The 27,221-nt window shown below is 38.9% G+C and overlaps 1 protein-coding gene and 1 long non-coding RNA gene across 2 annotated transcripts in view; one reads left to right on the top strand and one right to left on the bottom strand.

Annotated features, from left to right (window-relative positions):
* The window catches only part of COL11A1 (collagen type XI alpha 1 chain), a 301,954-nt gene extending 298,347 nt beyond the window's left edge, over positions 1-3,607 (bottom strand). The window contains exon 1 of the mRNA XM_069090512.1: positions 2,986-3,607. Coding sequence (XP_068946613.1) covers positions 2,986-3,094 — 109 coding nt within the window. The 5' untranslated portion in view covers positions 3,095-3,607. The remainder of the gene's footprint in view (positions 1-2,985) is intronic.
* The window catches only part of LOC138162939 (uncharacterized), a 92,087-nt gene continuing 65,936 nt past the window's right edge, over positions 1,071-27,221 (top strand). Inside the window, exon 1 of the long non-coding RNA XR_011168756.1 lies at positions 1,071-1,686. This is a non-coding gene — a long non-coding RNA (uncharacterized lncRNA). The remainder of the gene's footprint in view (positions 1,687-27,221) is intronic.

Genomic DNA, 27,221 nt, shown 5'->3' with positions numbered 1-27,221 from the left:
TTCTACCATACTGTAAGGAACCTTGGGTTCCTAAGGAACATTTTAAAAGAAGCTAATTCTTACTCTTACTCAGTGAGCTCTTCTAAATGTTTTTATTTTTAAAACAAAAAAGAAAATGCAACAGTGTAAAAAGAAAGCCTTACAAATTAAAAGAATATATCCACTGTTCTAAAATTTCCTCAAGTTTAGCTACAAGTTTCCATAGAATGATGCTGTCACAGTGTTTCTATTAAAAGTTGGTGTACAATTCTACCATTTTGACTTGAGCTCAAAACCCAAAGGCTAACATTAGCATTGCCCACTAGGGTGTCTATCCTTTCACCAACAGTGGTTTACTTTTTCATTCCTATTTATTTGGTAAATGCGGTTCAGACATTAATGGCTACTTTTTGTTATCTTTGAATATTTATTTAAAAAAAAGATGTCTGACTAAAAGATTATGACTAGGTAAGTATAAAGTACATATACTATTTTAGGCAATTAGTAACTAGTAACTCTGGAAAATCAATAGAAAAGTCATACAAAAAATTCACTAAACTATTATGTTAACTTCAAGACATTTCATCAAATGACAGATAGAAAGCCCACTAAATCTGAACCCTGTAATTTTCTATTTCTTGAATTGATTTGCTTTGTAAAAACAGGAAAGTTCCCCCACCTTTTTTTAATAAATTTCTTACAAAGATTGTGGGCAGAAGGTGTGATTCTACACATTGGTAAATAGAGAAAGGGAGGAGGAAAGATAAGAAGGGACTTTGGAAAGCTAATTTTCATTCTAATCTTAGAGCCTGACAAAGAAAATGAAATCTAAATAGTATAAATAAGCACATGTGTCTTCAGTTTAACTGTTCCTGAATTCACACAAAGATGTGGCCAGAGCTTATGTTTCAGCTTTGCTTTTACAGGGAGGGAAAAAGACTTAGTAGCTGCTTTCATGAAATCTTTCTTTTTAATCAAAGGCTGCAATTTGTGGTATGCTAGGCCACATGTTGGGATGGGGAGTGGGAAGGAAAAGATCTGTAGTGAATGCCTTAGTTGAGTCCTATATTCTCCAACATCACCCTCCCTAGACTGATTAGTGAGAGTTCATTTACAGGGGTAGACTCTTCAATCCTAATTGGTAAATAAAACCAGCAGGGGGCAGAGCTGCTAACTGCTTTGACAGTATCCAGCTGATGGCCAGGTACAGAAAGAACAGCCCGAAAGGAAACTTTGACAGTCAGAGCTGCTAAAATTTTCTCCATTACGTTTTTTGCTGAAAATGTGGCACGCTGAAGGACTATGTCTCTTCAATCTTTGTAAAATTCCTTTGGAAGATCCCAAGTCTCTCTAGCTGGCCAAAAGCTGGATTCACTAAAGCCCAATTTCTTTTAACTCCGGAGGAGTGATGCACGACACTGAATAGTAACCAAGTGAAGTCGGAGGCAATAAACCAGACCATGTGTTCATGTATGAATGTAAGTGCATAAATGTATACGTGTGTATGCACACATATAAGCAGAGCTACATGTCATTTGTTTTACGGAGTGCAGACGAGGCATCTCCAGAAGCCCAACAGCTGGGCATTGCTTGTGGGAGCGCAACATTGTTACAGTCAAGACCCTCTGCCAGGATCCCAGGTTTCTGCGGGAGCCTTGAAATCTGAGTTTAAGTTGGGGCTCCTACAAGTGCTGCTTCTTTCTCCAGGTATGTGGCAAGGGCAGCCCTCCTGGCTCATCTTCCTCCCTTTTCATCCTTCCATCCTTGTCACCTTCTCGGGGCCTTTCTCTACCCCACCCCCCAAAAAAGGATTGGGATTGCTCTCTTTGCTGTCTGCTCTTTACTGAAATCAGCTCTCACTTAACTCCACATGAGGAACTGAACCCTGCTAGCCATGTCCAAGGACACCTAACGGACCACTCCTGCCAGGGAAAAGGCGGGGAGCTGGGGAGGGGGCCGGGCAAGTGAGGGGGAGGGACATAGCTCTCGCTTCCTTCTGCATAGACAAGGCTGAAGTGTTCTGAGTAGGTCCTGTCACTGAATTGTTGGTTTTGCCACGTAGGAACTTTCCCCCTACCTCTCCTCCCCCCTTACCAACCTAGTGTACCCCCTCCCATTCACTAGCCACTCACGCTTCCCCGCCTCCTTACCCCCAGCCCCAATTTCCTGCCGAATTTCATCATTTTCAGGGAGAAGTACACCTCCAATACTGGGGGATTAGGAGCATGAGGCTGGTGGTCTAATTAGTAGAAGAGGGGGGAAGATCTTAAAGTTTTTGAGTGGGCACTACTCTGGGACTTTGTTTTAAAAAAAATCCTTTCTTAACAAGAATCTTGTAAAATCATTTCCACTTAAGCGTTTTCGCTAAATGTCAATTTCCTGAATCTGGAGGCGCCTGAATAGCTAGCTATTCCTCCATTCTTCACCTGTCTCACATCACCAAATGGCAACACTTTTTCCTTTATTAGAGACAAGGAAAGTTGTCAAGGTCCAGTCTAAAGTCTCTCTCTCTCTCTCTCTCTCTCTCTCTCTCTCTCTCTCACACACACACACACACACACACACACACACGAGTTTTATTTTAAATTATCTTCAGCGTGAATCTGCTTCAAAGTGTTCAAAGCAACATGTCCTAAAATAAAAGCTTCGCCCAACTCTGTTTCGTCCTGGAGGCAGTCTCTCTGCCTTTCAAAGCACCTAGAGATTTGTGGAATGGTCATCCTAGGTGGAGACAGCTGGGCTGAAAAGTAAGCAAGTAGCATCCTGGCTAGTTTTCTGACAGTTCTTTCTTTGCTTCATACTGTTCCTTTCTCCTGCACTCTGAGTACAGAGGCTCCTGGCAAAAGGAGCCACCCCCACCCCCAATCCCATCTGATGCCCTCCAGTTCCAACTTTTCTCTTATCTGGGCAGCAGTTACAGTGTGGTCTTTAGCTCAATTTGAGGAGAAGAATAAAGAGTCAAAACCCATACCGCCCCCCCCCCCCAAATCTCCTTCTGTCTCTTACCTCCTCTGACCTCTGCAGCTTGGAAGATGAAAGTTATTACGATGAAGGTGGTTATCGTGGAGTCCCAAAGCCACCTTTTCGTTTTCCACCTTGTGGACCAACGCTCCATCTCCAGGATCCGTCAGGGTCCACAACTGTAACCTGCACCCACGAAGCTGCAATTTTCTACCCACTTCGTCCCTTCCACCTATCCTCAGGGATGATTGCTACACAGCCATTAGGGAGGGAGAGGAAAAAAAAAATTAGAAAAAAAAATTGGGGGGTAAGCGTTAGTTGTTGGTGGTAGTTTCTTTCCTTGTCTGTCTTTTCTTTTTCTTCTCCCTCTCCAATGAATGGCCAAGCTAAGTCAGGTCCCTCAGATCCGTCCTCCTCGGTGCCCAGCCTTCAGACTAAGGGCAGACGAGGGGCTTTAATCAAAAGGCGAAGAGCACTGCATGCCCCTAAACGCTTCATCCCGTCAGAGGGCCGGCCGAGAGGCACCAGGAGGCCCCCTCCACTCCTTCCCCCCACCCCCCTGACCACCACAAGACGAAACTGACAAGCGGACTGCAGGTCAGAATCCAATCAAACGCGTCTCCTGGCAGCCCCGAACCCGCCCTCCATCCCTTTGACTGAGAGTCTTTACTCCAGGCTAGCCCAGCCCACCGATTCCCCCCACCCCACCCCCGCCCAGACTTCCCTCCCCTTTCCAAACCCCCAAGAAGAAATGGGAGGGGGATAGGGAGGGCGTCTGTATGGTTCAAGCACTTTGGGAATGAAAGGAATTGCAGGAGAGGGCAGGAGCCCCGGGAGTTTTGCAAGGAGCCTCTGTACTCAGGAACTGCTACTGGTGTACTTGTTCGCGGCTCATCTGCAGGGGAGGAAAAGGGGGAAAGAGAGGAGGGGGACAGGGACAGCGAGAAGAGAAAGGCGGAGAGCCAGAATCAGATCTGCTACAGTGGCCCAGCACACACACGCAGACACGCGAGTGCGCGCACACACACGCACACACACAGAGCTTCGAATGGCAGGACGGTGTTTGAGGGGGCTCCTCTTCCCTCCTCCCCGCCTCCCTCTCCACAGCTCTTGAGATTTTCCTGGGAACAGGGAAGAAAAATGAAGGAGGTTATGTTTGGCCTGTCCAGAATCGAGAGGTTAAAAATATAGGACTGTTGAGAAGAAACCGGGACATGGACTTGGCTGGACTAACTGACCTGAGATCTTGGAACTAGCATTAGACGATCCCATAAGGTTCTTCTCACCGAGTCAAGGAGTCATTGAGAAGTCGGGGAAAAAAAGAGGTTTAGGGAGTTAGTGGAGAAGAGATGGGCAATTTTGCTTCTGTCTTGCTTTGTTTGGAGGGCAGAGGCTGTGCATTAGGTGGGTCGCGACCCCATGTGAGGTCACGACCTGCAGTTTAAGAAGTGCTGCGTGAGTGAGTGGAAAAAGTTTAAGAAGTCCTGCGTTAGGGGAGTGGGTGGCGAAGAAGCTAGGCACTACCCGGGCAAAGCTTCAAACACCTGTCCCCACCCCTGGGAACAATGAAAGGTTGGTTGGCGGAAGGGGGTGGGGGGGTGTCGTGGAGGGTGTGGTGGTGGACTGGAAGCTTTCTAATCCTAGCCCACGTCCTCCAGACAAAAGAATGGTAACTCCAATGACTCCAGGTAGCAGATAAAGATTAAGGGTGGGTTTCTTGTCTCACCTATGTTCATCAGCCATACTACCTAGAATGTCTGTCGCTAGCTCATAATCCTGGAAATTTAGGCAAAGGGAACCATTGAAGTCCTTAGTGGAGATGCCCAGGCTAGGAGATGGGAAGGAGATCATGGCTCCCATAGAATGAAAGAAAAAATAAATAAGGTTCTTAAAATCACAAAAAATGCTTAAACACAGCAACGAAACTCATGTAATCGAGGGTATATCAGCTGCATGACTTTATTTTTTTTCCTGGCGTTTTGAAATAGTGGATAGAGAGTAGGCCTCAGAGTCTGAAGAACCTGGATTTAAGTCATGTTTTTTATATATACTTGTTTTGGGATTCTGGTAAAGTTGCTTAACTTCTCAGTCTTCTAGGCACCTAAGACTATACATTGTAAAGTGCCAGCCTACATTGGTAGGAGTTTCATCACCAAGGAATTCTCTACAATGACATCACTGATCTGGTCCCTTTCCCTAATAGTCTTACAGACTAGAGAATCTTAACCTGGGGTCAATAGACTACTAAGGCATCAGTGGATAGATTTCAGGAGATGAACAACCTTGCCGGGAGGGAGCAGAAGGAAATCACATTTTAATTTCAATATAATTGGTTTCTTTGTAGTCCTATATATTTTCTTTTTGCTTTTTTTTTGGAGGGGCATTTGGGGTTAAGTGACTTGCCTAAGGTCACATGGCTAGTGTTTTGTGTTAAGTGTCTGAGGCCGAATTTGAATTTGGGTCCTCCTGACTTCAGGGCCAGTGCTCTATTCACTGCACCACCTAGCCCCCCTAAATGTTTTTTTTGCTTTTTTAATATATTTTCTTTTATGCATTTAAAAACATAATTCTGGTAATGTTTCCATAGGCTTTAGCAGACTGCTAAAGGGGTCTATGACATATATATATATATATACATATATATATATGCATTATATATATATACACACACTAACAAAATGATAAAAATCTCTGTTCTACAGCTCTTATTCTGGATGTTGACAGGGATTCAAAGTCATAGTCATTCCAAACTTTGCTGCATTGTTTGAGACACATAAATTTCTGTATCTTTAATGCCTTAAATTGTCAAGCATTTGTCCCAAAAGGACATGATAAAGTCACGTGTTCTTGTGTTATTGTCTATTCTGTAATGCCAGACTTTTTACACACAAGTGAAATATCCTTCCTTACTCTATAAGATGACATCTACTGTTAGGATTATGGAAGTGTTTCAATTAATATAGTCCTTTTTAATGTGGATCTCAAGATTAGAGGGAAGAGGGTATCACATTTTAAGTAAAATTTATTTTAAGTAAAATAAAAAAAGAGCTAGAGGAGGGAATATATCCAACAGAAATTTGGCTTTCTTTGTGTCCCTATAATGTTTTACTTCTCACACCACATGGACACAATTTGGCGTTTATTCCTGGTGTGAAGGCACCCTTGGGAGAGTATTTATCTGTTCCCCAGAAGGCATCTCCTACTGCATCTTTTTGGTTATGTTCTAATACTCTAGTGGATCTGTAATCACAATGCTTTGTGTATTTTCTCTGTAATTAATCAATCGATTAGGAAAATTTTATTGAATTTTGATTAGGTGCCAGTTAGTGTGCTAGATGCCAGGGATAATAGACAGATAGATAGGTATGTATGTATACAAAGAAATTAATAGAGATCACAATTCATTTATGCCTACCCCTTTTATTTGATTAGATTGATTACAAAGTCACCTCTCCAATTGAGTTAAATGATTTCATATTAGACTAATGTTTGTATCTCAGATATATTTACAAATGGCTAAATAATAAAATAGTGACCCTTCTTCCCTCCTTCCTCAGCACTCTTTTCTCACTAACAAATCCAGTCAGTGTCACCATGTTATGTTAAACTTGATTCTCTGTCCAGTTCTCTAGACAATCTTTTCTCCCTTATTATTCTTTCAAATGCAGAAAATAAAAATCCATATAATGATACTATGAATTTTTGATGCTGACATTCCACTGGCCACAACCAAAGTTGAAGATGCAATTTACTTGAAGCAAATGCCCAGAATGGTGGTCTAAATTGTTTCTTGGAGTTTTTTCCTTGGGCCCCTTTAATCTTCTGAATTGCTGAAAGCTCAGGGGCTTGATGCTGGTCCTAAAAGATGGAAAATGATGCTAAATTAGTCATCAAGCCACACCTTTTGGTCACATCTTCAAGCCTTCATAACTTTGAGAAAGGGTTCTTTCAACCAAAGAGTCTTAGATGGATAGAAATATTCTTCCTTCATGTTTTCTAACTCTGTGGGCTGAATTCCTCTGGCTGTTACACAAGCAGACATAACTTGGGCTTGAATCAATTCCCCTGAAAGGGAAAGTAGTAGACTCACTGTAAGGGATTATGGTTGGGGTGGGGGTCCATAATTACTTTATAAAGAAGTTCTAAGAATAGAGTACCCCAATAATATACTCACAGGCATTCAGTAGATGGGAACCACAGTGTGTGAAAGGGTCAAAGGAAGCTAAATAATGGTGTAAAGGAACAAAGTCTCCTTCATACAGTCAGAAGTCACACCCCAAAGAACTTCTGACTGTACTTCAAGAACCAAATTTTCTTACAGTTCAGTCAATTTGATTTTACATTTGTTCAAGGATTTATATCCGGCTGAACACATTCCCTGACATTCCCTTGTACCATAATTACAGTGAAGAACTTTTTAGTTAAATTGATCTCTTTTCAAACTCTACCAAACTAAAAGAAAGGAGATTTCCCCCCAATCCAACAAACATTTATGAAGTACCTGTGCCGGACACTTGGGACACAGAAATAAAACCAAAAGCAGTCCTTGGCCAGAATTTAGCCCAGTGGCTGGCACCTACTGATTGCTTAATATTTATTGAATGACTGGCTACATTTATTTGATTGGGGTTAAGGAGAACCGTTTCATTTTGTTGAATTGGTTTTGATTACAGTGACCGTTTGTGAAAGTGACCCAAAAATTATGTCAATATTTGCAAGGAAGGAAAAAGTCACATTCCATGGAAATATTTTCTAAAAGAGAGTTCATGCAACTCTGATTTGTCAATGAAGTCCTGGTAATCAACCACTGGGGGAACAGAATTGACCAAACCCCATCATCAGTAAGTAGAATGAGAAAAGAGGTAGGCAGAACCCTACCCCCTAACACCCTCCCCCCCAAAAAAAATCCCTCACTCTTGCTAGTAGTGAATGATAGCAGTCCTACAGTATCATGGTCATCATTATTTTTATTATTCTTATTCTTATTTTTCTCTTAAATCTCTAAAGTGATCTCCACAAATATCAGTAGTCAAAACTAAGGAGATGATCTCAACAAACTTGCCTTGATTTACTTATGGGGTGTTAAAAAAAAAAAAAAAGCTTTTGCCCACACCAGAAATCCTTAAAAAGGTCTTAAAGCAAATTGCTTTTGAATGTAATCCCCATGTTACTGTGTCTACTGGTTTGCCTTTCTTGCCCTTTTCTGAACTTTAGTTCAATCATTTGAAGAAAAGAATGACTAAGCAGTTTGACATTCACTTAACAGGACCTCTAATACGTGAGTGACTGCAGATTAGTCTCTGTTTAAATGTTGAGTTGCCTCTTTTAGCACACAGATGGGGCATTGTATTTTAGGCAGTGGGGGAAGGGTTTGGGAACAGAGTTTATTTCCGAAGTCTAACCTAGCTCATAAGAAGCCCACAGTGAGGTTTTCTTATTCCTTGGCCCCTTCCCTCTGACATAGCTTACAGAATTTCACAGGACTAAGAATTTTGCCCAATTTCCATGACACGATACAATCTGCAGCTGAAATGTCTAGTCTGCAGTAGGATGGGGCCATCCAGGACTCATCCTGTTATACAAAACTTAAAAGTAGAATTAAGTAAACCCCCAAAACAGTAAAGAAATTGAATTTAGGCATACTCACGTCTACTAAAATACCCATATGTTGGCTATAGTTTGAGGATTTGTTGGTTTAGGTTTTTTTTTTCTTCTTTGCCATAAACTAGTCTTTTTTAGGCTTAGTTTCTGAGGAAAGGTAGATCTACCTACAAAGGACAAAGAATAATTCATTTAAGGGCCCTGAAGTGCTATGTAGAGTTGCTTGACATTTGTCAAGGAGTATTTTCTGTATTCTTTGGTTTTCTTATTTGTTACATGTAATTAATAATATTAATTAGTCTTATGATGGTCTCCAGAGAATATTTATGTGAAAGCTTTTTTTTTGATGTTGCTGTTTTTAAGCCTTTGCTTCAGAATAGCACTAAACACAATTATTATTATGATTAGATATATTTTAAAAGCTGAAAAATTAGGTATAAATACAAATATAAATTCAAGATAACAGCAATAGCAGTTTTTAAAAGAAGCTTCAATATGATTATAGAGATTGTATTTAATGTTCTTCACCTTGGCTTGTAAAATTAAAGGGATTATTCCCCCCACCTTTCAAAATCAAACTCTTAGAAAAGGATACCTACCCAGGTTGCCTCCAACTTTGATATTTTCCACTTCTCAGTTTTTTTTTTAAATCAGGTTTCTCATTTTATCCCTTGAATATAATTTTTCCTGCCAAAATCACTAATGACTTCTTTATCCCCCAAACCAATGGCCTTTTCTCAGATCTCATCTTTCTTGACCTCTCTCTAGCACTTGATATTACTGACCATTCCCAACTCCTAGATCTCTGCTCCCTGGGTTTTGTAGACCCTCCTTTCCTGGTTCTCCTCTTGTCTTTATGACTACATTTCAATCTTCTTTGCAGAATCAATGACCATGCCCTACCCCTTATGTTTGGGTCTACTCCACTGCTCTGACCTAGACCATCTTCCTACTCAATTAGTAATCTCATCATCTCCTATCTTTCTCCCAAACCCACTCTTTCTCGTATTTTTTTCTATTTCCATCAAGAACATTTTTTGAAACATCCCCATCCTTCTGGTTACTCAGGTTTGCAATCTTTTAGCTGTCTTTGATTCTTCACACTCCCTTAATCACTGATTCTAATTAGTTGCCAGCACTTGTCAATTCTGTCTTTACAATATTTCTGGCATTTATTCTATTGTATAAACACCATAGCTATCACCCTATTTCAATCCTTATTACCTCTTGCCTAGATTATTGAAATAACCACCTAATTATTTTCTCTGCATCCAATTTTGCTCCTCTTTATGATATTCTCCTAATAGCTATCAAATTGATATTCCTAAGATACAGGTTGGCTTATATTACTCCTCTGCTCAAGAATTTTTCAGTTTTTCTTTATTGATACAAGGATATAATACAAATTCTAGGATAATGCAAAGCCCTTCTGAATCTGATTCCAACCTATCTTTTCAGGACACTTACACACTATTCCTCTTCACATACTTTATGTTCTTTCCAAACTGGCCTATATGCTATTCTTTATCCGTGACATTTTCTCTCCCATATTCATGCATTTTCACAGACTGTCCTCCATGCCTGAAAATGCATCCTCTGCATATTGGAAACCCTATCTATAAATATTTTGTTGTTTACATGAACTTTTTTTTTAGCAATAACCTCTTTGGGATATATGCCTAGTAGTAGACTCCAGTTTAAAGGGTTTGGGGGTATATCTGTATCCTTGATACAGATAGAGAAATTAAGGGGAAGGGTGGGATTTGGAGAAAGATAGTGAGATTTGTTTAGGTTATAGCATCATCTCTCTCCTCAACTCAAGTTGGGTTTGAAAGGCCTGTAATTCAACTGCCAATTCTTAAAAGATACCTTTACTAATTGCATGGCTTTTTAGCATTCCCACCTCTCCCATACAGCTTTATATATTTTCTGCATTTACTCATCTGTGTTCATGTTGTTTCCTTCAGAAGAAGGTAAGTTTCTTCAGATCTGGGAATTTGAAAATACTGTATCCCCAGAACCTCAAAGAGGCACAAAAGTGATTAGCTATTTTAGGTCCTTATTAAATGATTGTTGAGTTGATACTTAGTATTAAAATGAAACAATCTTGGAAAAGGAAAGAATTACAGTGACATAGAAGATAAGTGGGTGGCCTTGGAGTTGCAAAGATGGGTTCAAGTTTTGCCTTGATACATTATAACCATGTGACCATCAGTCATTTAACCTGTTCAGTGCCTTTCAGAAATACTTTAAGACAGTAAATTACAGATGAGTTACATGATCTGCATCAATGGAAGGATTTTGATACCCTGATGAAATTGCAGGTCCAGAACAAAAAAATACATATATTATATATGTATGCACATACAAACATATATAAACATCATATGCTATCAAAACTTTTATCCTCCATAATTTGTGGGTGTTTTTGTTCGTCCTTTCAAAGTATAATGAGAACTAAAATACTTTTGAGGAAACTTGAGGTCTCTCAAAACAAAAAATAACAGGTTTCCAGATGCTTGATTGTTTTATCCTTTCTAAAGTGAAATGCACTTATCCACATGAAGCAGGCCCTGATAGACTGAAACCTTTCTCAACAAATGACAGCACACAAATTCCTTCCAGACAACCATGCATTACATGTTCTGGGTGTTCTCCATTGATATAGACTACTTTCTACCATGAAACAAAATGTATACCCATCCAGATACCTCAGGAACCTTTCTCTGCCCTTGTTTTTGTCTACATTTGTCTTTCTGTCTATCTGTTTTTCTCTTCTTACACACAAAAATTAAATAAAGGTGTTACTTGTATCTGAGTTACTGCTACATTTATTTTATGCAATATCCAAATGCATTCATTCAAGGCCACTACTACCAATGATAAGTGTGAGATTTTAGGCTAGTGAATATGGCTGAAATTTCCAAATAGAGTCATTTTATAAAACATCTGCATTGAATAAGTTTTCTTGATGTGTTTTGCAGAGTCCTAGTGTTTAATAACCCTCCCACTCTAATATGTTCTGCCAGTTGCTGGAATGGTCAAATGGTTGCACATTCAAACTCTGGACAAACAATAGATACTAGTTTAAAACTTTTAAACTGCCCTTTGTTTAAAAGAAAATGAATATATCTTGAAGATATAAAGAAAGCAAAAAAAAAAGATCCCCTGGATAACATATGAGTAGAACCCCCAAAAAGCAAAATATAAATTATATGAGTCTTCTTCTTCTTCTTCTTCTCTTTCTCCTTCTTCTCCTCCTTCTCCTCCTTCTCCTCCTTCTCCTCTTCCTCCTCCTCCTCCTCTTCCTCCTCCTCCTCTTCCTCCTCCTCCTCCTCCTCCTCCTCCTCCTCCTTCTTCTTCTTCTTCTTCTTCTTCTTCTTCTTCTTCTTCTTCTTCTTCTTCTTCTTCTTCTTCTTCTTCTTCTTCTTCTTCTTCTTCTTCTTCATTTATTTTACTGTTTAATCCCTAGTATCTGGTACATAGTAGATGTTTCATAAATGCTGATTAGACCAAATTGACTTGAATTCTAGATTTGAAAGGACATTATGGACTTTTAAAACCTTTAGTTCATAATTGTATCATGAAGTAGAAACTTTGAAAATTAGGACCATTTCTTTGTAAACGCTAGATGCAGGGGTAGGGAATCTGTAGCCTTTAGGCCACATGTGGTCCTCTAGGTCCTCAGGTGTGGCCCTTTGGCTGAATCCAAACTTCACAGAACACCCCTGGTTTAGGGATTCACAAAAATTGGGGAGATCAAATTATACCAGAAATCCTAAATTATGCACAAAGTAAGTGAGGTGGCTGATCAATTCATTTCTATTCTTCTGATTTGAACATCATCTCCAGTTTTAAGATTAGACAATTAGCTTTAATATTTTTCCCCTTATGAAATTGACATGATGATTTTCAGTTAGCTTTCAAAATAAATAACACCATAAAACAAGGGAGTATCTGGAGGCTAAAAGTTTTTAAAATTTAGAAATGCATCTTTTTAAAAAAATCAATAAATAAGGAGGCGGAACCAAGACAGTGGAGATAAGCCAAGAAGTTGCCTGAGCTCTCAGTTTCCCTCTGAAACAACATTAAATCAAACCTCTAAATGTATTCTGGGGGGACAGAACCCACAAAAAGGCAGGTTGAAACAATTTTCCAGCTTAAGATAATTAAAAGGACTTAAGGAAAGATTTGTCTCACTTGGGTAAAAGGGGATCACAGCTCAGATGGTATCCAGGCAAGCCAGCAGGAGGCTCTTAGCCTCAGCACAGATCAGCAAAAGAGGCCCCTCAGTCCTGGCTCAGCAGGCTAGTGGCACAGAAGGCCAGCTGTGAGGCCGACAGTTCCACCTCAGAAGGTAAATTACCAGCCAGAGACCCCAGCATAACAGGGAAATTAGGCCAAGTCACCCTAGTGCAGTGGGTAAACTACTAGTACCTGAGGCCCTGTCATGGAAAGCCAGTGACCAGGCTACTGGCCCCCAGCACAATAAGCTTGGAGCAATGCCCCCTGTGGGACATTGTGGCAATAGGGCAGAGCTCAACTGTAAAAAATAAGCAAAAACCCAAAAAAGAGCCTCGATCATAGAAAGCTACTATGGGGACAGAGATCAAAACACAAACTTGGAAGAGGATAACAATGTCAAAATGCCTACATGTGAAGCCTCAAAGGGGAATATGGTCTCAAGCCCAAAAAGTCCTCTTAGAAGAGTTCAGAATGGATATTTAAAATCAGGTAAGTGAGATAGAAGAAAAATTGGGAAAAGAGAGTTATGCAGAAGAATTATGACAAGAGTTAACAGCTTGGAAAATGAAGCACAAAAACTGATTAAAGAGAACAACTTGAAAAAACAGAATTGAAGAAATGGGGGAAAAAATCACAAAAAAAAACCCCCGCTCCTTTATAAGTAGAATTGGCTAAATAGAAAAGGATGTACAAAACCTAACTGAAGAAAATAATTCCTTAAAAATTAGAATTGGGCATGTGGAAGATAGTGGCTCTATGAGACATCAAGAATGAGTTAAACAAAATCAAATGGATTTTAAAAATAGGAGAAAATATAAAATACCTCATAGGGAGGAAAAAACAACTGACCTGGAAAGTAGAGATCCAGGAGATTATTAAAGTAGAGATGCAGTTTATCCAGAAGGGATAATTGAAGAATTATTAGATTTCCTGAAAGCTATGATTAGAAAGAAAGGGGAGGAGGAAGGAGGAAGAGAGAGGGGGGGGGGAAGAGAGAGATAGACAAAGAGAGAGAGAGAGACAGAGACAGAGAGAGAGAGACAGAGAGAGCCTAGACAGCATCTTTCAAGAAATTATCAAGGAAAACTGCCCTGATATCCTAGAAACACAGGATAAAATAGTCATTGAGGGAACCCACAGATAACTTCCTGAAAGAGATTCCAAAATAAAAACTCCAAGGAATATTGTAGCCAAATTCTTGAATTACCAGGTCAAGGAGAACATGTTGCATGCAGCCAGAAAAAAAAACAATTCAAATATCAAAGAGGCATAGTCAGGATTGCAGAAGACCTAACAGATTCCACATTAAAGGATCAGAGATCTTGGAATATGATATTACAGAAGGCAAAGGACTTTGAATTATAACCAAGAATCAACCACCCAGCAAAACTGAGCATAACCTTTCAGGGTAAAAGATGGGCATTTGGGGCAGCTAGGTGGCACAGTGAATAGAGCACCAGCCTTGGAGTCAGGAGGACCTGAGTTCAAATCCAGCCTCACACACTTGACACACTTACTAGCCATGTGATTTTGGGCCAGTCACTTAACCCAAATTGCCCTCCAAAAAGCAAAAAAAAAAAAAAAAGGCATTCAAGGAACTAGGGGACTTTCCTGATGAAAAGACCAGAGCTGAACAGAAAATTCAGTCTTCAAATACAAGACTCAGAAGAAGCATAGAAAGGCAAACAGAAAAGAAAAAAAGTGTTATTCAATAAAATTAAATTATTTACATCCCTATATAGAAAGATGGAACTTGTAACTCTTAAGAACTGTATCTCAGGGGCAGCCAGGTGGCACAGCAAGTAAGAGCACCGGCTCCAGTGTTGAGAAGACCTGGAGATCGAATCCCGGGCTCAGACACTTAGCACCCACCCAGAAACACCTGGCCATGTAACCTTGAGCAAGTTACTTAACCCCAATTGCTTAGGGGCAGCCAGGTGGCTCAGCAAGTAAGAGCACTGGCTCCAATGTCGGGATGACCTGGATCAAGATCCGGGCTCAGATACTCAGCACCACACCCAGAAATAATAACTGGCCATGTAACCTTGAGCAAGTTACTTAACCCCAATTGCTTAAAAAAAAAAGAACTGTATCTCTATTAGAACAGTTAGAAGGAGTATACATACATAGGCAGAGAGTGTGGTTATAAGTTAGATTTGATGTGATGATATAAAAAAATTAAGGCATGGAAAAAAGGATTCTATTGGGAGAAGAGGAAAGAGGGAGGCAGAATAGGGTAAATTATATCACATGAAGAGGTGCAAAAGACCTGTTATAGTAGAGGGAAAGAAGGGAGGTGAACATTGTTTGAACCTTATTCTCATTGGATTTGGCTCAAAGAGGGAATAACATACATACTCAGTTGGGTATAAAAAATTTATCTTACCCTATAGGGAGGTAGGAGGGGGAAAGATGAAAGAAAAGGAAAGGGAGGTTGATATAAGGGAGGGCAGAAGAAAGAAGGGAAAGGGGAAAGAAAAGGAAGTTCTGATAGAAGGGAGGGCAGATTGAGGGAGGTGTGTGGTCAGAAGCAAATCATTGGTGAGGAGGAACAAGGTGAAAGGAGAGAGAAAGTTATAAGCAATGGGGGAAATAGAATGGAAGGAAATACACAGTAGTCATAACTGTGAATGTGAATGGAATGAACTCTCCCATAAAATGGAAGCAGACAACAAAGTAGATTAAAAACCATAATCCTGCAATATACTGTTTACAAGAGACACATCTGAAGCAGAGAAACACACACAAAGTAAAGGTAAAAGGCTGCAGCAGAATATACTATGCTTCAACTGAAGTAAAATTAAAAAAAAATAAAGCAGGGATAGCAATCCTGATCTCAGACAAAGCAAAAATAGATCTAATTAATAGAGACAAGGAAGGAAATTACATCTTGCTAAAATGTGCCATAAACAATGAAGTAATATCAGAAGTAAATATTTTGCACCAAGTGGTGTAACATCAAAATCTTAGAGGAGAATTTAAGTGAGTTGCAGGAAGAAATAGAGAGCAAAATTATATTATTGGGAACCTCAACCCACTCTTCCCCAGAACTAGATAAATCTAACCACAGAATAAACAAGAAAGAAGTTGATGAGGTAAATAAAATTTTGTAAAAGTTAGATATGATAGACCTCTGAAGAAAATTGAATGGGAAGAGAAAAGAGAGGGACCCGCATGGACAAAAATATTTATAGCAGTTCTTTTTGTGGTGGCCAAGAATTGGAAATCAAAGGTATGCCCATTACTTGGGGACTGACTGAACAAGTTGTGGAATATAAATGCAATGGAATACAATTTTGCTTTAAGTAATGATGAGCAGAAAGATTTCTGAAAAATCTGGAGAGACTTACATCAACTAATGCTGAGTGAAGTGAGCAGAACCACAACATTGTACACAGTTACAGCAACATCGTATGATGATTAACTATGATAGACTTAGCTATTCTCAGCAATACAATGATTCAAGAGAATTCCAAAAGGACTTGTGATTGAAAATGCTGTCCACATCCAAAGAAAGAACTATGGAGTCTGAATGCAGATTGAAGCATACTATTTTCTCTCTCTTGTCTTTCTTGTGTTTTTTCCTTTTGTTCTGATTCTTTTTTCACAACATGATTGATGTGGAAATGTATTTAACATGATTGTTTTTGTATAAACTATTTCAGAGTGTTGACTCTCTTGGGGAGGGGGTAAAGAAGGGAGAGAGAGATAAAAACTTTGGATCTCAAAATCTCACAAAAATGAATGTTGAAAGCTCTCTTTACATATAATTGGAAAAAATAAATTTAGAGAATAAGTATTTAAAAATAAACAAATTAGAAAATAATCATCAAATGATCAACACATGTGTGTACATGTTCATGTACATGCACACACACACAGATACACACCCCTCTTGTTATTTTCTAAGATAGGCTCTTATGAAGAAGAAATAAAGAAAAAATTCATCTGTCAACCTTTAATTTTAATCCCATCCCCAGATATGACAGTCTTCAGAAACTTCAAACATAATATGGCTTTACAATATTAAATTCCTCCCTCAGATTGTGTATAAACACTTCTAAAAAGAGTGAAAAGGGTATTGAATAGGACTCAAAATTGTTTAAAAGTACCCAAAGAGGAAGGGATGATGTATGTGTATGTGTGTATGTATGTGTGTGTGTTTGTAGAATAAATGAAATCATAATATTTTGTACATGGCAACACCCAATTTTCTAAAATTGCTTTATGATTGAATCAAAATGTTGAATGCCTGCAAAGTTATAGACAATTTAAGAGAAATCACAGTCCAGTCTTTATTAGTTGACAAGTAGGAGTAGATGTTTAAATATATAGCATATAATATTTATAAGAATTCTCCACATTGGGATGTTTTTATCAGGAGCATCCTAGGCAAGATTCCTATTGGCATTCAGTATCACCAAATATTTTCTATTTGATACTTAACATCCTTCCTTTTGCAGATCCACAAAACTAAAAAAAGAATGCAGAGTAGAAAGTGACAACATCTGGTCCTCCCCATTCCTGGACAAGAATCCCAGATAGATGACAGATACTTACATAACATGCATATTAACTAATCAATAGTCTTTCTAAGGAACTTTAGAGATGGGGCAAATTATCTCACATAAAACAGGCAAGAAAAATTTTTTTACAGTCGAAGGGAAGAGGAGGGAGGTGAGAGGTAGGGTATGAACTTTACTGTTATCAGAACTGGCTCAAAGAGGGAATAATATACACACTCAATTGGGTATAGAAATCTATCTTACCCTATAGGAAAGTAAAAGGGGATGGGAATAAAAGAAGGGGGTGGGGAGTGATAGAAGGGATGGCACATTGGGGAAGGGGGACTATAGTCATAAGCAAAATACTATTGAGGAGCAACAGGGTGAAAGGAGAGAGAGAACAGAATAAATGGAGAAGGCGATAGGATACAGGGAAATAGAGTTAGCAATAGTAACTGAAAAAAAAGAACTTTGAAGCAAGTTTCTCTGTTAAAGGCCTAATTTCTCAAATATTAAGAGAACTAAGTCAAATTTATATAAGAGCCACTCCCAACTGATAAATGATTAAAGTATATGATCAGTTTCCAGATGAAATAATCAAGCTATCCATAGCCACATGAAAAAAAATACTCTCACTATTGAGAGGAGAAATACAAATTCAAACAATTCTTGGGTACTATATATTTGAGGTACCTATAGATTGGGTGATAGGACAAGCATCCCAAGCATCCCCAGGGTTGCTGCCAACACAGTTTCTTGGATCTGCTTTGATAAAGGAAAACAACTCAAAATGGGTTAACAAGCTTACTTTAATCAGTCAGACATATATCGTTTACCTTGTTCAGGGGAAAAAAGTCAGTAGCCTGAACTTCAAAGTATACAGGCAGAATTATCAAGACAGAAACAGATCAAGTAGACAGCTTTCCAAACTGTCCAGCCATTACATCCATACCAAATCAACATCTGGGTTTAAACATCGGGGTTTTTCAAAGCCAGGGGGCTCTGGACAACGGCTTCCCAGAATCCATATCAAATCACAGAACACTTCTCAAAGTGAGCCCCCAAACAAAGCTATACATCAGGGCTTATATAGCCTTCTCCTGGCTCAGAGAATGTAACAACCTTATTGACCCACTGGCCAATCAAGAAGTATCTACTGAAAAACAAGCCTCCCACCCCAGGCTCCAGGTGCACTTTAGCCTAGGGGCAGGGAAGATCTTTAAAATTTACATTCTCATTACATTGAAAAGGTAAATGACAAATGTTGGAGGTGATAATGTGGAAAATGAGACTTTAATGCACTGTTGGTAGAGTTGTGAATTGATTCAACCATTCTGTAGAGCAATTTGGAACTATGCCCAAAGGACTGCAAAACCATGCAAACCGTTTGACCTAGCAATACCACTGCTAGGTCTGTATCCCAAAAGAGATAAAAAGGGGTGGGGGGGAGGACCTATTATGTACAAAAAATATTTATAGTAGTTTATTTCTGGGAGCAAAGAATTAGAAATCATTTTCTAATGGGGATGCCCATCAATTAAGGAATGAATGAACAAGTTGTGGTATGTGATTATGATGGAATAATATTGTACTATAAAAGGTTATGAGCAGGATGCTCTCAGAAAAACCTGAAAAGACTTGCATGAGCTGATGAAAAGTGAAGTGTATTGTGAACAAAGTAACAGCAATATTATAGTATAATCAGCTGTGAATGACTTAGCTATTCTCAGCAATACAATGATCCAAGACAACTCTGAAGGATTTATGATGAAAAATGCCATCCAGCCCCCAAAAAAGAATTGATGGTTTCTGACTACAGATTGAGGCATACTTTTTCTTTTACTTTATTGTTCTTGAGATTTTTGTCTATCTTGTCTTTCACAACATGACTATTATGGATATGTTTTACATGACTATACACGTATAACCTATATCAAATTGCTTGCCACCTCAATGGAGAGTGATGGGTGGGTAGAGAGGAAGGGAGAGAATCTGAAACTCAGTTTTAAAAACAAATGTTAAAAATTGTTTTTACGTATATCGGGGGGAATATAAAAATATATTAAAAAATAAAATCCTTTCTCTCTCTCAAAAAAAAAAAAGCTTTAGGGAAAAGCAACCTTCTGCCATAGTCTAAGTTCTTCTGATTGTTGTTGCTTGTTCTTCATTCTTGAAGAGGACCAAGAACATCAGGAAGGTGATGTCTTGACTTGCAAGTGAATTGGATTTAAGTGAAGCAGGGCTGTGCAAAGTCACCAGCCTCACTCTCTTCTCAAGAGCCATCTGGGTCCACTTGGAAGATATAGATCAGGATGACTGGAGATGACCCTTGATGTAGTAGGAGACCTTGGACTTTTAAGCTAAAGTCTTTCCTAGGTCTCAGTTTGTCTGAGGCAACACCTATTCAATGATAAAGACTAGGTGAGAAATGAGGCAAAAGATAGCCTCTTTCACTTATTAAATAAAAAAAAAGGGGAAATCAATCTGGTAGGGGAAGACCCTCATGGTTTCTAGCCAGAACAGAAATAATTTCTATTTACATTCACTCTGAGCCATCAAAACCCAAACAATGACCAACAGAGGCTTGGACTGGAATTTATTATTGGGCAGTCAGTGAGAGCCAGAGTGATTTGGGTCTAAGGTAGAAAGCATCAGGTCCCCTTTCCCTTCCTCGATTCTCCAGTTTGTTCAAAACTAAATATCTCAGGGGAAGTTAGGTGGTGCACATATATAGAGTGCTAGGCAGAAGTCAGGGAGTCTGATCTTCTTGAGTTCAAATCCAGCCTCAGACACTTACTAGCTGTGTGATCCTGTGCAAGTCACTTAACCCTGTTTTCCTCACTTTCCTCAACTATAAAAGTGAACTGAAGGAAATATCAAACCATTCCAATATCTTTTCCAAGAAAACTCAAAATGGGGTCATGAATAGTGGAATACAACTCAAATGATGGAAAAACAACAATTGATAGTCCCTTGACCCCAACTCCCTTTATCATCTAAGCTACCCTCCCTTACGTGCTCTTCAATTTGCCAATGCCTTTAATTTCTAATGCTCAGTTTTAATAGATTTCCATTTTTGTATTGAGTTAAATTCCCATTCACATATTACTTTCTCTAATAACTTGTAAATTTCTTACCTTGTAATATTATAATTATGCATATTAGTTATAGATAACTATAAGAAATGTGTCTCCTTAATAAATCACAAGCTCATTCAGTAAAGGTTCATGCTTCTGTTGATTGTTCCCCAAAGATTACATGCTTCCTAGTTTATTTTAATATAAACTAGTGTACAAATAATAATTTTGACAATTTATTTTTAAAATAAATCTGTATAATTTACTTTTAAAAGAACCCTTATTATGTCCTAAATAGATGTTTATGATGTCATGCTTGAAGATTTATTAAGATCACAAAAATGATGTTACATTATTTGGGAGTAACATGGGATGACTTTGAACATACTCGTTTAAAATTTTTAGTTCTAGTTTAGTTTTTTAACTAAAATAACCCATTGATTTAATTATCAAACTCCCTAACTATGCTATTGCAACTGCCATATTATTTATCTATTTCATGATGTATGAAAAAAGTCACAAAATAACTTTGAAAACTTTTTGATAATATATCCTTATTTAAGAAAAATAAAACTTGAATTTATCAGTTGACCAGTATTTAACATAGTGATTGGCACATACTAGATCCGACAGTTAACATCAAGCCCAGACTTAATAAATGCTTGTTGACATTTTGTTCTATACTATTTTCTAGTGTTCACTCAAATACTTCTTGAGGACTTAAAATGTGAATAATTTAATCCAATTAGGTAAATATTTATTAAAATATATACTATGTACAAAATACTTTACTAGCCACTGGGGATGCTAGATTAAAAAAAAAAGTACTCTTCTACCTTGCGGAGCTTAAAAATCTAACAGAAGAGGGTAGCTAGGTGTCACAGTAAATAGTGCACCGGTCCTGGAGTCAGGAGGACCTAAATTCAAATCCAGCCTCAGACACTTAATGCTTACTAGCTGTGTGACCTTGGACAAGTCACTTAACCCCAATTGCTCTGCCTTCCCCTCTGCAAAACACAAACAAACAAAAAATTATAACAGAAAATTCTTTATGCATAGAAATAAATATTGTTACTGTTATTCAGTCTTTCAGTCTTTTCTGATTCTTCATGACACCATCTGTGGTTGTCCTGGCAAAGACACTACAGTGGTCTATCATTTCTTTCTCCAGGTCATCTGACAAATGACGAACTAAAGCAAATAGGGTTAAGTGACTTGCCCAGGGTCAGGCAGCTAGTAAATATCTGAAGTCTGATTTGAACTTAGGGAGATGAGTCTTCCTGATTCCAAGCTCAGTGCTCTATCCACTGTGACATCTAGTGGCCCAGATATAAGTAAACATCTGGTAAAATATAATTGGCAAAGTAGAAATTGAGATAAAGTCCTCCAGAAATATTTGAGGAAAGAAAAGTCACTTTCTGTCGAACTGCATAAAGAAAGGATTCCTAGAGAAAGCAGCACATGAGCTGATCCTAGAAGGAATATAAAGATTTCAATGTGGCAAGGGAGTAGATTCCAGTCATCAGGGATTACCTATATGAATGAACAGAAGCTGGAGAGTTTAGGACACTTCATGGAATAGTAATAGTCCATTTTGGAAACAGCATAATACTTGTGAAGGAATGGAGTTGGAAAAAAACAATCTAGAAAGGTATATTGAAGCCCAACTGAAATGTGCTTTAAATGCCAGGCCAAGTTATTTTTATTTTATACTAGAGAGAATAGGGTGCTACCTAGCCTGCTAGAAGTAGGGTAATTCTTTTTACACCAGAAATTAAGTCTATTACAACTACAAATCTTTTGGAAGCCAATACTGCCCAGATCTTTTAGGCTTTGATCATGGTGAACTTCGGCAGCTAAATGGTGCAGTGGATAGAGTGTTGGGCCTCTAGTCGGGAAGACTCATCTTTCTGAGTTCAAATCTGGCCTCATTTGGGTGGCTAGGTTGTGCAGTGAATAGAGTGGCTCTGGAGTCAGGAGGACCTGAGTTCAAATACAGCCTCAGACACTTAACACAAAAACTAGCCATGTGACCTTGGGCAAATCACTTAACCCCAATTGCCCTCCAAAAAAAAGGGCGAAAAAAAAATCTGGCCTCAGAGACTTCCTGGCTGTGTGACCTGGATTTAACCCTGTTTGCCTCAGTTCCTCTTCTGTAAAAGGAACTGGAAAAGGAAATGCCAAACCACTTCAGTATCTTTGCCAAGAAAATCCCAAATGGAGTCATGAAGAGTCAGACATGACTAAAACAACTGAACAACAACAACCTATTGAACTTGCAAAGCTGACCTCAAAATAAATTCTGTAAGGTTAAAGAGATTTAATGATATTTTGACAGTTTGCCACTTTTCACCATCTGGAATTGCCAACATGGACCATTAAAAAGTATCTATGTCTCCCAATTTGGGGGAATTTATCTATTCAGTTTTGGCATTCTTATCCTGGGGCAGCGCTATAGTGATTGTTAAGTGACTCAGTAAAAGTTTAATGAGCTAACTATGCCTAATCCACCCTAGACCACAGAACAGATGACCAGATCATGCTTCATATTCCATTCAACAATATACCCTGTCCATCATGCTGCTTTCTGACCTATAAGGATGAAGTAAATCAATACTACCATTGGTCCTCAAAAGGACCATCATCAACTGGATGTCCCATGGATCAGTTTACTAAATCTATGACCATATAATCTCTTCCCAGTCCATTACTTGTTTGTCTGTGTGTGTATGCATGTATGGAGAGAGGGGGAAAGGAGAGATAGAGAAAGACATAGAGACAGAGACAGAGAAACATCTTGAGGCCAGGGAATGCTTCACTTTTCTATATATGTCCCCCAAATTATTGAGCACAGTGCTGTCACACACTTTAACAAATGTCCTTCCTTCCTTTGAGGTTGTTACTTAGAAAGATTATGGTGTCATTAGTAGAAATAGAGAGCATAGGGGCAAGGATAGATGAAAAATTCAGATAACAATAAAAGACAACTAAAGGAAAGCAGAAGAGATTGGTCTAACCAGATGTGTGAAAGACAAAGTATATGAAAAAATACATATTGCCTAAACTGTGAAATTTGGCCGAAGGGGAAATCGACTTATTCCATCAATAAACATGAATGGACTCTGACAAACTAGAATATATCCAGAGAATTACAACTAATTACAATGTTAAGGCATTGGATTCCATATTATATGAACCACAGTTGAAGGAATTGATGTTTAGCTTGGGAAAGAAAAGACTCAGGGAGTGACATGACAGTTGTCTTCAAACATTTGGAAGGGTGTCATCTGAAAGATGAACTGGATGGAAATCGTGAATGGTCTCCTTATAAAATTTATGGGTGAAGTATGCCGAATGACAGAATTATACCTAATACTTGACAGTTATAAGGATGAGCTCAGTCTAATAAAATGAACTCCAATAATGATAAACATAAAAGTCTCAGATTTTTAAAAAATGGCACCTGTGCTTAATTTTGGTGAGAAAAATGTTATGTGAAAAACATTTGAGGATTGTTGTGGATTACAAACTCAACATGAGTCAACATTGTGAAATAGCAGTCAAAAAGCCTATGGTGATCGTCTTTTGCACTGAGAGCCATAATGTCTGGAATGGGGGTTGGGGGGAATGCATATGTGGAGTTTTGTGTTCTGATTAGGATGCCACATTTTAGGACAGGTGTTGACAAGTTGGACTGAGTCCAGAAGAGAGTAACCCAGATGGTGAGAGGACTGGAGACCACATCATATATATTTGGGCTGAAAGAACAGCATATGTTTAGCCTGGAGAACAGAAGTTATTTGGTTTTGCAAGAAGATCTAGAATTATTCTGCTTGGTTCCAAGAAACTGAACCAAGAGCAGTGGGTACAAGTTTTAAAAAGGCAGATTTCAGCTTGATAAAAGGAAGAAAAAAAAAACCCAACCTTCATAACAATCAGAGCTGTCCAAAAGTAGAATTAGTTGCTTCAGGATGTAGTGTCAGATAATTGTCTTGTCAAATGTATAGTCTATGTTGCCTCAGAATGGTCTATCATTAGACCAACTTAAACTTACTCAAACATAACCATAATATATGAGGGGAAGAGGAAATGCACACATAAACACATTACCCCATTGGCTGCTTTCCCATTGATTGGAATGCCGGGGAAGACACAAAGATAGGACGTGACTAAATCAAAGATCCCAAACCACATAGCCACATCATGTGTGAGCCACAGAGGCTTACCTGGGAAGATTTCACTCAAAGAACTTCATTTGCCCCACGATTCAACAGATGTGTCCGTTTACTTACCAGTAGCAACCACCTTTCTTCCTCCTTAAATAAATCTCTTTGATTCACTTCACCCACACATATCAATTATATTACTGCCATTTAATGCAGGCTTGCTGTGACTGATTCCACAGATCCTTGTAGCCAGAGTGTTGACTGAGATGCTCCTGTGTGTTCTAATGATTCCTTAGCTATCATAGTACTGAAAGTAGATTTTTTTTTATCAAAATAGAGACCTTCAAACAAGCCTTTTAGGGATGTTCCAGAGGGAATTCCAATTTAGGTACAGGTAAGATTAGGATACCTTTGAGGTCCCTTCTCTATTTAAGATGTGTCTGTTCTCTAGAGTCTAGACCTCATATGGGGTCACAAATCACAGTTTAAAAATTGTTAAAGGGGTTGAAAGTGTAAAAAAGATAAGAAGCCCTGCTCTAGACTACAGACTTTTTGCTTTTTGTTTTTTGGTGGGTTTTTTTGGTTCTTTTGCTTTCTTGCATCCTCAGTGAATAGCATAGTATTTGGTACATAGTAAGCACTTAGTAGGCCCTCAGTAAATGCCTGTCAACTTATTTAACATCCTACCCACTGACTGACTGGCTGATTGAGACTGCAGCCAATACCACTGGTCTGACATTATTGGAAAGCAAATTTCAGGTTCTTATTTCAGAAGTTAAAAAATAAGAAAAAGAATTCCTAAGAAATAGAGCTATGCAATAATGGAATGAGCTTCCTCAGCATATGGTGAATTCTTCATTATAGGATAGTTGTTCCACAGCTGGAAGGGACCTCAAAAGCCAACAAATCCAACCCTTTCATTTGGCAGATGTAACAATACTTCTGGTAGGGCTGGGGCTGGCCTCCTGCAAGAAGGCCCAAGTCACCAAAGGGCCTGAAAGTTCTATTTTTTCCCCTTTCATGGGAAGACAGGAAGCTAATGGAATATCAGGACTGCAGGGTGAGGTAGTTCTCTCTACAATGAGCACCTTTTGAGGATCTCTGGAGGGGAAATAGAAAAGGACAGAAGGAGAAGAGGAGGTGGTGGCTTCTCCTCAGAGACATGGAGGAGCAAAGCAATCCTGGCAGCTGGTGGCAGCTACATCTTGGAATATATCCTCAAACCCAAGCCTCCATGGGCCACAACCTTTGACTGTTAAACAAGTGGAGAAGTATGTAGCTTTGTGTGTGTGTGTGTGTGTTAGTTGTAGGCATTAATTCAGATGGCACTGAGGGGAAAAACAGAACTTGTGTTTCTGACTCTCTTACTCTCTGTCTTACTTCAGCCAAGTCTAACTGGTACCCACCTACTTCTAATTTTAATCTTTAATTCTATTAAAGATTTTTATTATTATTTTCTCATTTTAGCTTTTAATTCTCTTAAAGACTACATGTGACAGATCTAATTTTGCTTCTCAAAAATGACAGTTTTTAACCTTGTCCCAGCATTTCCTGCTGTCCCTTTGTTCAAGTTGTGAGGATATGGGAATGGCATTGGGAGCCAACCAAGAGAGTGGTCTTTCTTAGCTCAGGACCAGGATCCCAGCACCCTAGAATATAAACATGTACCACTCATATGTTTTATAACTATACTTCCAAAGGTAGAATTACTACAAACTTAGGGTCTTTTAAAGTCTGCCTCATGTAATGGTAATGGGATTTGAAGATCTTCCATGCCCCTTGTATTGGCAAGCTGACAGGTACTTAGCACTTAGTTTCAAGTTCATAATTGTGTCAAGTATTAAGACCCAGAACTTGTGAATCCTATGGTGGGATGAACTTGCTGAAGTAGCAGGAAGGGATGAGGCAGGGAGGAGCTAATACCATATATAAGGAGAGGCCCAGACAAGAGAGGGAAGAGATTTTGAGAACAGAACTTGTGGTGGCAGAACTTCTGAGAGCCAGCCAGAACTTCTGCTGAGGACTTCTGCTGAGAACTGCTGGGAACAAGAAGTTCTGGGAGCCGGAACTGCTGGGAGCCAGAACCACTGGGAGCAAACAGTATGGAGGCTGAGCAGCTACCATGAGTGAGGAGAGGAGGATCTTTGCCTGAGGGAGCCTGTTTTGTTTTGAAGGCTTGGGAATGTGCCTATTCACTGAATTAACTATGTGTACCAACTTTGTGGCTACTGTAATGACTTTGACTTTCTGATTTGGGGACTCAGCTTTCTGGTATTTGAATAAATGCTCTGATTCTATCCTCCATGTGGAAAGCTTGTTTCATTTTGTGATTCACAACTACACCGGGCTTATTTATAGTCACTGCGGGTGCTGTGAATATTGCATTGTTGTTACATCTCATCAGACATTTGCCAAACTTAGCTACACAGAGAAGGAAACTGAAACCCAGAGGGTGTGACTTGCTCAGGGTGACATAGGTAATAAGTAGAAGAACTGGGATTAAATCCAATGTCTTCTTACTCTAGTTTGGACACTTTTTCCTCTTTTTTTTTGTCCCTATATGTCTTCTCACTGGTACTCTTCCATTGACAGCTGGATGAAAATATTTTAGAGAGGTCTACTCCAGAATAGATTAGGCTAAATGACTAAGCTCCTTCCCACTTCTAAGATTCTGAGTTCTAATTGCA

Source organism: Petaurus breviceps, unplaced genomic scaffold (genome assembly GCF_028583685.1).
Source record: "Petaurus breviceps papuanus isolate PSGF00001 unplaced genomic scaffold, PetGlider_PUasm1.0 186, whole genome shotgun sequence".
Lineage (NCBI taxonomy): Eukaryota > Metazoa > Chordata > Mammalia > Diprotodontia > Petauridae > Petaurus > Petaurus breviceps.
The sequence above is the reverse complement of the archived record's forward strand: the minus strand, read 5'-3'. Positions and strand labels throughout refer to the sequence as shown.